The sequence below is a fragment of the Alosa alosa genome, chromosome 4 (genome assembly GCF_017589495.1).
Source record: "Alosa alosa isolate M-15738 ecotype Scorff River chromosome 4, AALO_Geno_1.1, whole genome shotgun sequence".
In the NCBI taxonomy this organism is placed as follows: domain Eukaryota; kingdom Metazoa; phylum Chordata; class Actinopteri; order Clupeiformes; family Clupeidae; genus Alosa; species Alosa alosa.
Genome location: NC_063192.1, coordinates 14,593,542 through 14,606,548, shown reverse-complemented (window position 1 = coordinate 14,606,548; position 13,007 = coordinate 14,593,542). Strand labels below are relative to the sequence as shown.

Genomic DNA, 13,007 nt, shown 5'->3' with positions numbered 1-13,007 from the left:
GAGGGATAGAGATGGAGTGATGGAGATGAGGCGTAGGGAGGGAGAGAGAGAAAGAAGGAGAGGGAGTCAGAGCAGAGCATCCTGCCAGCATCAGTCTCTCTCGCAGCAGTTGCAGTGACTCTCATTAGCTTACCCCCCTGTAAGTGTTGGAGTGGATTAAAAAGAATAATTAGAATGATTAGAATGATTCCGTGATCTGAAGAGGCGACCAGGCTATATTTGGGAATGACACCATTTATCACAATGACTTTTTGGCTTTTATGCCATCAGTTAGAGCAGATAGTGTGTGAATGTGTGTCCCACACACACACACACACACACACACACACACACACACACACACACACACACACACACACACACACACACACACACACACACAAACACACACACACTCACACACACACACTCACACACACTCACAGACAACACTCTCGCACAGTCACAGTCACACACATACAAACACTCTGTCGCGCGCGTGCACACGCACACGCACATCCAAAGCGCCACACCTACAGTCTTGCTTGCAGTCCTGAATTACAATGCCAGCTTTCATGGAGTCGTAGATTCCAGACAGTGTAATCTCCAGGCCCTCCGCTCGACCTCTCGCCCCTAGTTTGCTTGGCTGTGGATTTGGATGCTGCTCCTGCAGCCCAATATCCAGACTATCAGAAGAGATTATTATGAGGAGGTGCACAAATTGATTGAAATGCATGATGTCCAGGAGAAAACTGAAGAGATCCTCTCTGTGTATTATTTTGTGTATCGGTCTTTTCATGCATATCCCTTTTTCAATCCTCCTTTTGCTCTCTCTCTCTTGCTCTTTCTATCTCTCGTTTCCTTTTGTCGCATGCGCCCTCCCTCTTGCTTTTTGTATTTTCCCGATTTTTTTTTTTTTTTTTGGTTTACCCCCATTGTTTAGTCTCCTTCTAACTCATCTCTCTCTCTCTCTCTCTCTCTCTCTCTCTCTCTCTCTCTCCTCTCTCCCCCCTCCCTCTCCCTCTCCTTCTCCCTCTCTCTGCAGGATAACTACACGTTCGCACAGCCTGGCATTCAGATCAAAGTGAAGGCCCTGGAGGAGCTGGTCAGCAGAATCGATGGTGAGATTCACTGCCAATCCTCCATCTTCTCCGCTTTTTTCCCTTCTCTTTCCTAGCGAATGGGAAGAAAACAAAAAATGCGTTTAACCAGCAGGCTGTCTGACTCCACTGGAGAGGCCCTTTAACCCTTAAAGGTGTAGGTTTTTGAACATTCTAAGTTCCGCAGCAATTGAAGGTTCTAAAATTCTATGTTGAATTCAATGAACCCAGATATTCTTTAGAATGTTAATTTCCCAACATTCCCAACACCGGTGTGACGGTACTCCTTTAAGGGTTAATGTTTAGTGCAAATTGTCTTTAGTGCTCCTCAATAGGACGGGATCTGCTTGCACGTGAGACTGTGTATGCATCACAGGGTTTCTACTAAACCTTGCTTTACTAACACCCGTTTGTGAGCAGAGTATAGCCTACATGCATCTGCACTCGCCTATTATTTGAACTCATAGGCAAAATGAAACTTCACCGTAGTCTCACAGTCAACGACAAAATGGTTCTACATAGTTATTTACTTTCACTATTGACTGACAAGAGGTTACAATCGAAAACATAGCCTGAAGAGAACAACACTTACCCTAATTATGTTCGAATGACTGAATAAAAATCTTAAGGATATTTACTGTATCCTGCAGAGGAGTTGTTTGGGAGTGGTTGCTAAGGGCTGCTTACATCTCGTGACACTGCAATTTCTACTGTGCTTTATATGCGCCTTTTGCTATAGACCAGTTTTTTCTTGGTCAGTGCAGTGGTGTAATGCTTTTTAGAGGGTTAAGATAGAAATTTTTGGATCATACGCCAGGCATAAGGTTTAATAAAAGTGGAGCGCATGGCGAGAAATTCATCACTTTATTGGGTGTAAGATAAGAACAAGCCTTGCGCCGTACTTTGCGCAGGGTGTACGATAGGGTTCTATGGTGTTTTGCTGTATCATGTGGCTTAGTGCTGTTTTAAAACATACTGAAAAGATTGAGTCATAACACATGTTCTCTATACTCGGGTACCAGCTTGGATTTCTCTTCAATGGCCTTTTATTTTTCTCTTCAACTGCTATTTCAGTACCATACCTGGTATTGAGAGCTATAAAGCAGTTGAAATTATTCCACTAATCTAATTTTAATCGCATTCTCTTGTTGAACATTGATTCTGACAGCGGCTCAGCGTTTGGCAAATTGCTTATACTGTTAACCTGCTTTTTAAATTCTGTTTTATCGTCTGTATGTTAATTGCTTTTTACAAAATCATATAAAGATATTTTTTTTTCAACCATCAATACTGATTTGGGGATCCAACTTAATCAGTGGTTCAAACGTATAGCACTAATTAGCATAGCCTATACACCTAAATATGCTTATTTATCGTTATTTTTACCATCTATGTGTCAAAATCAGTGTTATCCCTCGACAAGCGGATATGATTAGACCTGTTTCCGGTGTAGCCTTCGGACATTTGGCACAAACCCATGAACTCCAGAAATTTAAACCCAAATGCGTAATAAAGTGTTGCAAAAAGGCTGCAAAAGCTAAATGCATTTTTAGGTGCACAATAGCACACAATGGGCCCTACAGTACTAACTCAATGTGCATATTGCAGATGCAGGTCTTATTGTAAGAAATAAGAGTGTAGCTAGAAGGTTATTACATTTATGCCACCCTACACTAAGCACAAACTCTAACAAAATCAAAAGGAGTGATGCTTTTGGCTTTTTCTGCATTGCCTTGACTTGAACACTGCACTGCGTAAGCTGCTACTTTGAGAGCCAGGAGTAAGGGGATCATTATGACCTTCAGCTTCTTCCACACCTCCCAGAGTCCTCACTCATTCCTCTCCTGTGGAAGGACTCCATTCTTCCATTCTCACAGTTCTCTGCCTCTCTCTCTCTCTCTCCGTTCCCCTCCAACTGTCCATCCACCTCACCCCTGGCCCCGTCTGATTTAGCACCTGGCTATTACGGCTGCTGTTTATGGAGTTTGGCGTAATCATTTGCTGAGAGGCCATGGACAGCGCGGCCATAAAGTGGGCCGCGGTGTGAGGCTCCGTCTGCGGGCCATCAATCAGCCGCCACCTCGAAACAAACGGCCTCCTTCCACACTCCGCTGGGGTGGTGTGTGGGGGCGATTGATTTTTCCATAACTCTCAACGATTAGGGTGTGAAAGAGAGAAAAAGTGAGAGAGTGAGTGAGTGAGTGTGTGAGTGAGTGAATGAGTGGGAGAGTGAGTGAGAGAGTGAGTGAGAGAGAGAAAGGAGTGTTGACTGGCTTGTAGGAGGAGTGGGGGATGGGGAGTGGTTTTGATTCTCAAGTGATTCTGTGAAAATGAGCTTGCTTGCAGAGTGCAGCAGGTGCTTTTTAACCCTGACCAGTGCACGATACAGTTTATCTCAAGCATCTCTGTGTGTAAATGCCTCGTGCCTGAAACTGAGATGATCGGGAGGAAGCGCGGTGCGGCAGACATTGCCAACGCGTCCGTTAACCGTGTTAAAAAGAATATTCGGTGGCGCTCGGCTGCTGGGTTAGTCCCCTGCGGCGCGAGCACTCGCTGCTTACACAGGCGGACGGGCACCGCTGTCCATGTGAAATGCCCTTATCGTCCCGTCAGCCCTGGCTGCAGTCACTCTCTCGCTCGCTCACTCGCTCTCTGGCCTCTAAGGCTTTCGCCTGGAACAGTCAAAGGCTTTTATCGATACCCATCAAGAGTGCGGTCAATAGGCATGCATTCTAAAAAGTATTTCTTATTTGTGCCGCCAAACAAAAGGCACAAAATAAAAAGAGATTTGAAAGACCCACACCCCCACTTTAAAAATCTATTCAGCCAGACTAAACAGGCCAGCGATGCTTGGCTCATTTTCTCTTGTCTGTGTCCTTACCCATTTAGTTCAATTTGACTCGATTATTGACCCGCCCTAAGCACCTTTTATAAGTAGAATTAAACTGGTGAGACAAATTAGTCATGGGCCTTTTCTCTCACATGCTAATGCACGCGCCGCTCGTGCCTCGTGTGAATAGTGTGCTGTGCAGAAGTGAAACTTTTATTCTTTTATCTGTATCTCGGCAAATAACATCACGGCGCTACAGTAGCGATGCACAAGTCAGGGGTTCAAGTCCCAGGGAGCCCAAACACTGAGAAGATACTGCCTATATTGCACTCTGAATTAGGGCAGGCAAGCATTTGTTTGAGCTCAGTGCTTTGAGCTCTGCACAGGCAACCAAAAGATTGCAGATGTCAGATCCTGGATTGGCACACGGGGTAATTTAGTTTGTATCTAGTCTGATGCCCCTGAGTCAAGGAAAAAAAACACTGATTTACGCCCTTTGGCCTTACCCACCTCCAATGGTAGGTTGTGTCTGGTGGTAGTCCTGTCTCTCACTCTCTGCTTGCTCTGTCTCACTCCCTCTCTCTTTCTCTTTCTCTCTCTTTCGCTCTTGCTCCAGAGCACCTTTGCAAAAAGAGAGGTAGTTGATTTTAAAACCCTACCTGGGGTGCCTAACAGACCAAATGAACATCTCTCCTCTCTTGGCTCTTGCACAGAGGACATCCACAATCACTTCAAGAGGTGTGAGGTAGAGTACCTGCAGTTTGCCTTCCGCTGGATGAACAACTTGCTGATGAGGGAGCTGCCCCTGCGTTGCACAATACGGCTGTGGGACACCTATCAGGTACTGTGTGTGTGTTGTGTTGTGTGTGTGTGTGTGTGTGTCAGGGGGATGATAGTACCACTTACAGCAGGGGCCTAGAGGAGCCCACTCCAGGGTATCTATCTGCCCTCCAGCTAAATTGAGAGGCAACTGTAAGTGAACACACCTGTGTCGGGTTCACAGTTGACCTCCTGGAGGGGGCAAGGAGCTAAATCAGGTGTGGGTATAGCTGCAGGCATTTTTAACACGCCATTTTAAACCAAAAACAATCTTTGTGCAGACAAGTGTTTTAGTTCCTTATCAGAAATCCAATGCCTAATGCACCATCCAATGCCTAAGAAATGTTTTATCACAAGACCATTCATGTATGCTGGGCATGCACATTCCTTATTCTTTTGTTGGTCACTTTGGAAGTCAATGTGGGTGTTTGCGTCTCTAAATGTCTCTGTTTCACACGTCAAGATGGATACACATAAACTTGGGTTTTTAAAAATGTTCTCTTCAACGATTACATAAATAAAAACAACTTCATGTTTAAATTCCTATCCGGATTCAGGAAGTCACATTCGACCGAATCATGCCTTCGCAGGGAATTAGATAATGGAAATCTCTGCAGAATGGTGTTACTGGATCTTCAAAAGGCATTTGATACGGTAAATCATAACAGACTGATTGGCAAACTCGAGGCCCTGGGGGCAGACAGCTCCACCTGTAGTTGGTTTAGGTGTTACCTGTCAGGGAGGGAACAACTGGTGGACTTACGGGGAGTGCTGTGTGACCCTAATGTAGTTCAATGTGGCGTTCCGCAATGAAGCATTCTTGGACCGTCCTTATTTTTTACATTAATGATATGGCGGACTCCTGTTCATGTAAACTATTTCTATATGCTGATGACTCTGCACTTTTAATGTGGCATAAACACCAATCCACTCTTGAGAGTACCCTGAGTTCTGAGCTATCCTCTGTAAACAACTGTCTGACTGACAATATGCTGTCCTTACATCTTGGTAAGACAGAGTAGATGCCAGGCCGAGTAGATGCTCTGAATTAAGGGTCTCTCTGAATAATGATGTGGTCAAGCATCAGTAAAATACCTGGGTTGCATTCTAGAAAACAACCTGGATGGCAGGGATATGGCCAACAAGGTTCTGAGTAAAGTCATCGGCCTCACAAAGTTTTTAGCCAGAAACTCCAAATTTTTAGATAGGTTAACAATGATCATTTTTGCAAACTCCTTAATTTTAGAAAAAATCATTTTGAATATGCATGTACTTCCTGGTTTGAAGGCCTAACAAACAGGCTAAAAGGGAGGCTGCAAATAGCACAGAATAAACTAATAAGGGTCATTCTGAATTTGGGCCATAGGTCTCATATAGGTAGGTCATAATTTGCTGAGCTCAACTGGCTCCCCGTTAAGTCTCGTGTTGTCATGTCAAGGCTGACCATGATCCATAAAATGTTAGTGGTGGTAGTGTCCCAATTTTTTTGGCGTGTCTTATTAGTAAGGTAAAGGACACACACAATATTTGCAGTCATTGCAGCATAGCAGATCTGTGTCCTTATACATTTAAGACATTGTTAGGGAAAGGAACCTTTGCCTATATAGGTGCAGTTCAGTGGAACAAGTTAGACAGGCAAATTAAAGTCATTTCCAGCCTGAACTCTTTTAAAAAGAGAGTCAAGGCCTGGTTACTAGCGAGGGTAGCTGAATAGGTAGGTCATTTTTATTTATTTTTTAAAAAATGTGTTTGTTATGTCATTGATTATCAGTGTCTTGTCCTGTCCTGGTGTTGTGTTGAGGACCACAATGGATATAAGTCCTGGACTTGTTTTTATCCTCAATTGTATCTGATGTCTATGCATGTGTTAGGCATTCTTGATACAATTACATAAATCAAATCAAACTCTTCATCTTCACTAGAAGGCGTTTTTAAAATGTGTAAACATTGTTTGCATGTGGGTGAGACAACCACACAAAATGTTCGTTTTGCAAACTATCAGTGTGGAGGAGGTGCTAGACTTCCTCTTTGGGCTCTTGTATTACTTGGCTCATTGGCTCCGTGTTTTATTTGTTTGTTTCTAATTTTGGCTTTGATGTACAATGTTTAAGAGCGAGTGCAGTGTTTTTCGGAATTTGCTGATGCGAGTGATTTTACAGCATCAGTGAAAACACCTGACTTGGTATGTGGGGGTTAATTTAAACCGGCAGGAAGGTGCTTTGACCGAAAACATTTTGAACTGGAATCCTGTATTTTTGATTTGGGATTCACACCTGTTTAGCATAGCTGCTGTGAACTACTCCACATTACAGGTCCGTTGTACTATTAAATAAGTGTTGCATTATGTATTAGGCCACCTGTGCACTCGTCAAATTTGTTCTCATTATGAATCACATAAGCATACTGTCCTAGTACATTGGACACTGTACCTAACAATCATGCACTGAAGCAAAGTGGGACCAGCCATTTCTGCTGAAGAAAAGATTTGGACTGTGTACTGTTGGGGCCACATTCACACCACAGACAACATACCGGTTGTAAACCAGCAACCATAAAAGACTGGGGAAGTTGGTTTCATTATGTAATTTGAAATAACAGGATCGATAGGGTAATCAATGGAAGCCATTCTGCAGCATGAAGCCTTAGAAAATGGAGTGGTTGTTTTCTTTTTATGTGTCCCCCCCCCCTTCTTATTGTTGTATTCTTGGCTCTGTTCGCTTCGAGAAGAGGAGCTTGTGGACACGGGCCAAGGCAATATGTTTTGTTTCTTTTATCTGTTCTTTGTTTTTTTTTTTTTCATTATTCAAACGGAACTGCGCACAGAAGCAACTCTAGGCTCTCCACCGCTTTTATTCTGCCAAACGTCTGGTGTAGTTTAGCGAGCGGGAATGTTCCACTCAGAATGTGATCGCCTGGGACCGCTATCTGATATGGTAGAATGGGGTCCTGCCACATGTGAGGATGTGCACTTGTGTGTGTGTGTGTGTGTGTGTGTGTGTGTGTGTGAGAGAAATGAGAGTCTGCGGGCAAGCCTCTCCATGGCTTGTAAATACTGGTGTTGTGTCAGCACCACCTCTGCTGCACTCATCCCCAAAGACATAATTGCAGTGGACAGTGCAGGAGGTGTGTGTGTGGAACCGCGTTCGATTCTCCTGCCTCTCTATCCTCACACAGCTTTCTTCACCTCTGCCCTGTCCATCCTCTCCTCTCTTCTCCTCTCCTCTCCTCATCCCTCGTTTCCCTCCACATATTTACAGTAGAAGGCCTTCCTCTTCCTTTGCTTTCTTCTTCCTCCCATTCCCTCCCCCACATCTTCTTTTATCCTGAGGTGGTCTTTGTCTCTTCTGCCTTCCATTGAGCCACTTCCCCACCACCACCAGCAGCACATCACACCACCATCACCACACCACCACCATCCCTCCCTCCATCTTCCCTCGTTGCCTTTGAGGTCAGGCTGAGGCCAGCCAGGCAGGCCAGCAATGGGGCCCACCTTGTTTTTTCCTCTGAAAGGGGATGACATGAATGAAGCGCCTGAGACCGGGCCGGGCAGAGAAAAGAGCAACTGTTCCTGGGAGCTTAATGGGCAGCGAGCCGCCCGCCGCCCCTGACCTCCACGCCACCGCAGCGCCACTGCCTTTTGTGTGCGCCGAGCAGACATCACCTTAATTATGTCACAGCCGGAGTCTAATATCAATGCAGATGTCCCTTTTTTCATGAGCACCAAGGATGGATCACTTTGTCTGAGCAGCTCAGAGAGAGAGAGAGAGAAAAGAAAGAAAGAAAGAAAGAAATAACTTTCCTGCTATAATGGTTTGTTCTCGGGGAAGGATGCACTGTTTATCATTTTTTCATTTTATTTATTCCCTTGAGCACACACCCCCATGCGTTTGATCCATGCGCTTCTGCGGATTTGGCACGCGATGCTTATCCATCTGAAATATTTAAATTGGGAGTCATACCTCTTTATGTCATTAAGGAATCGATCGTTTATTATTCATGGAAGAGCTGGAATTTATTATTTTTCCCCCCTCATCTGCCTCCACGCCTTGCATTTATAAGGTGGATCAAATCTAGTCCAGACTTCCACCGGCCGTCCATCTTCTCCTTTTCAAGGTGCATTAAGCCCAAAGCACAAAAGCCTGCCCCTGAAGATCAATTAGTCTCCCCACAAAGAAGCCCAGACAGAGAGGCAGATGAGAGGGGAGCGGGAGACAAAGAGGAAAGTCATGTTAATGTCTAACAGGAGTGATAAAACGTCCACGTCTTACTTCCAGTCCATTAGTGCAAGCAGGCAGGCAGCCTTCCGCACGTCTCTGTACACCCCCACTCCCACCCCCATACACACACACACACACACACACACACCCCCCCCACCACCCCATACACACACACACACACACACACTTACACACTTCTCGTCTTTGGATGAGAGGAACGCACGCACAGACGAATGAGCAGACACATGTGCCGACTCGTCTCAGTGGAAGGGGAAAAAAGAAAGGATGGAAGAGAGAAAAGGAAAAAAGAAAAGGAGTGAGTTTAACACAGGAGACCTGTCTCTTTCAGTAACTCACCACCTCTTTCTCCCTTCCTCCCTCCCTCCCTCCTCCCCACTGACTCTCTTGTTTTCTTCCTCTTCTCTCTTTCATCCCTCTCTTCTTCTTGTACTTCTCTGTGTCCCACCTTGGGCTTGTCTTCCCTCTCCCTCGCACAGAGGCCGTGTTCGACATAGATTTCACACATAGCTTTAAGAGGGACAAACAACGCAAAACACTTAAGGAAAAAAAAAAAAAAAAAAAAAACAAGCCTATTTATAGCACGCTGCCTCTGACGAAATTCTCCTGATAGGAGGCACAGGCAAAAGAACACTGGCAGGCTGAATGCAGGAGACGTGTACACTCTCTCGAAGGAAGGACACTTCATGCGTAGTGCTCACTGGCTGAACAGAGAAGGGTACAGGAAACGAACAAGGGCCCCTCCACCAGCTTGTCCCAGCAGAAAATAGAATGCATGTGATTTCTGTGTGCTATCAGGCAAGTCCACTTGCTATGAATTCAGTCACCTGTAATTTGCTAGTTCATGCATCCCCCTTTTGTGACTGAAGGTGAACCTTTGTCATTGAGCTCATGAACGGTGTATATGGTTTTATTTATTTTGTTGTTGTTGTTGTCATTGCAGTTGTTTAGCTTAGCTCCAGATTGGGCCTTGAGGACTCCCTGCGTTTTAGCCGGATATTGACAGTGACTGGTGTGACGACAGAGTGATTCATTGCCCTGGATGAAATCAATGGCTGTGGCCTTCGCAACACCTGCAAAACAAAGTAGAAACAAATCAACCTACAGCAAAATCATTGTGCCTACCCAGCATGCATTGTGCCTACCCAGCGAGCCTCTCCAGTATTGAAATGTCTTATCCATTCAATGTATTTATAGTGTCAGAGTCTAATATTCATGACCTTGGCCAATGTAAAAAAAAAATCTGTCTAAAAACATCCTGTATGCTGTATCCTGTATTTTTGTTTGGCAGGGGACTTGAGTGTAGTGAGTAGTGGGAGACTGGCATCGCCGCTCTCTACACAGAGCGTAGCGTGGAGTGTGTGGATCCATATTTTTATAGTGAAGCCTGAATCCCCATAACAAACTGTGTGGGGTACTGTCCGACAGAGATTATAATGTGTTTGCTACGTTTGGTCAGACCCTTCTGACAAGTATGCTGTGTGTGTGTGTGTGTTTGTGTGTGTGTGTGTGTGTTTGCAGGCCGAGTCAGAGGGATTCTCTCATTTTCACCTGTACGTCTGTGCTGCCTTCCTCATCAAGTGGCGCAAAGAGATCCTCTCCCATGTAGACTTCCAGGTATGGCACTACCTTGTTAGAGTGTGTGTGTGTGTGTGTGTGTGTGTGTGTGTGTCTGTGAGTGTACACATGGCTTCATGTAAGCGACCCTTTCAGGCTATTTGTGTGTGTGTGTGTGTATGTGTGCGCGCAGAGAGAATATTTGAATGCACCATGGTCCCGTCAGACACTTTGTTGCAATTGGAATAATTGGCCCTCCAGTTGAACGGGCTCGGAGTAACCAAATTTCACAGCCCAGTGCTTCTCCACACCTCAGTGGCTACAAAATGAGAAATTTCTGTTCTTCGCCTCGCCTGTGCTCCCCTCTCTTTCATGGTGTTTTACTCCGTTCCCTCGCTTCTGCTGTGCTCTTGGCCTGACCCTCAGGGTGTGCGGAGAGTGTGTCGGACATGTGTGCATGTGTGTGTGTGAATGAGTGACTGTGTGTGTGTGTGTGTGTGTGTGTGTGTGTGTGTGAAGATGGAGGTCTGCAGGACTAGAAGAGACACACATACAGCCACTCAAGCATGTCACCACTCAAGAATCCCCTGTGTTTGCCGTGTGGCACTCGCTGTTGTAACACCCTTTTTTTTGTCCCGAGGATTTAAATGATTTTTGAGGAAAACTGGAGCAGGTGATCACACAGAGCTCCGCACTACATTATTCAGGCAGAAAAAACTAACAACTTCCCATATTTCACTACATTATTCAGGCAGAAAAAACTAACAACTTCCCATATTTCACCCCACCATCCAACACACCAACCCTCAGCTGTCTGTTCACCATATCTCTCCCCAGGTCATGATATGGTCCATTTCACAGCCGAAGCTGGAGAGGCATCACTATCACGTTAGCGTTAGCACCCTCATCAGGTCTTAGCCGAGATGATTAGGGCAATGGGCTGTACAAATAGCTCAAAAGTACCCTTTCCCGAGATGCTTCAGTGCGTCTAGTCTTACCATCATTGAGGGATGATGCACCATTTAAGTCACTAATGTAATGTTAGCACCTCGCTATTACTTGATTGGCCTACACCACAGATATTAACTTAATAATGTGCTAATTGAATTTGTACTAACGGATTATATTCGGGAAGCAATAGTAAGATCTGATTAGCAAATAAGATCATTAAGATTAGAAGCTAGGCTCAGGGTTTTATAAGCAGACATATCGCCGATCTCAGTGGAGAGGGAATATGCACCAGTGCAAAAAAACAGGGCTGTTTTGACATCCTGATGTCTTTAATGATGTCCCAGGAGATGACAAGGCTGTATTAATTTAAACAAGCTCCTCACATCTGAGCACAACCCCCAACACACACACGCACCCTGTTACGCAACATGGGTGGGCTACGCTTGAATGTTTTACTAACACGTGACTCGACTCCAAAACCAAACCAAAAACAACAACAACAGCAACCAAACACAAAAATCACAGCCGGTGTTTTGAAAGAGTCGTCTGTGAGGCTCTGGGAACTCAAAAAATCAATCTGCAAAAAAAAAGTTAAACCTCTGTTTTTATATAAATCTCTTTTCAGGGTCAGCTGATGCTTCTCCAGAACCTACCCACAATCCACTGGGGCAACGAGGAAGTGGGACTGCTCCTGGCTGAAGCCTACAGACTCAAGTATATGTTTGCGGATGCCCCCAATCACTACCGGAGATGAGTCCCTATGCAATGGCACAACGGCATGGACCTGGAAGCTTGAAGTTTTTTTTATTATTATTATTATTATTCATTTTGACTGACAAACCCTTAAAATTGACTGGTGTGTTGGTAAACTAGAGATGGTTCTGGTGAAATGGGTGTGTGGGGTAACCTCACCACTCCTGTCAGCTGTGCCATCTCCTCCCTCCCTACCTCCCTGTGGACCCCTGTGATTTTATTGTAGCTGAACCGGTCATGTCAACATCTGGAGATCAGTCCAACGCAGTGCTACAGTATTGAGCAGTGCTACAGTATCGAGTGACTCCAACCAACACAACGGCGTGAAGGCCGCCGGCCTGACCACAGAAATCCTCAATGCAACAGTATTGACTTTCTTCACACTCGGCATGAAAAACCCCACGTGGAGGAGGGGTTATTAGTGATTGTTGGGGTGAAGATGACAGCGCAAGGCGATTGTGCCTTTGATCGACCGGCCTGAACTCGCAAACCCCCCTTCCACACCTGCACTCACTTCACCAGTGTGCGCCCGCTCTCTTTTCGCTGCCATGGTCACCATGGTTTCCGTGTGTTTTCAGATTCTGGTGACGAATGTTCTGCAGATGTTCTAAACACCAGTCTCAGCCTGTTGGGAGTGTGCGGGGCTCAACAGATCCCGAGATTCAGCAGGAGTGGCACTGTTGCCATAGAGGCCCCGGCATAGGAGCGAACTATACAGACATGTTGGACCAATCAGAAGGGCTTTATGGGTGCCCTTATATTGTTTTTCTTTGGTTGTTGTTG

At 45.3% G+C, this 13,007-nt stretch overlaps 1 protein-coding gene across 2 annotated transcripts in view; it reads left to right on the top strand.

Moving 5' to 3' along the window:
* Positions 1–12,710, top strand: part of tbc1d22b (TBC1 domain family, member 22B) — a 40,260-nt gene extending 27,550 nt beyond the window's left edge. For both annotated transcript variants that reach the window (XM_048241106.1, XM_048241107.1), the window contains 4 exons: positions 1,025–1,100; positions 4,623–4,750; positions 10,485–10,580; positions 12,097–12,710. In XM_048241106.1, coding sequence (XP_048097063.1) covers positions 1,025–1,100; positions 4,623–4,750; positions 10,485–10,580; positions 12,097–12,225 — 429 coding nt within the window. In that variant the 3' untranslated portion in view covers positions 12,226–12,710. The remainder of the gene's footprint in view (positions 1–1,024; positions 1,101–4,622; positions 4,751–10,484; positions 10,581–12,096) is intronic.
* Positions 12,711–13,007: the final 297 nt, after the last annotated feature.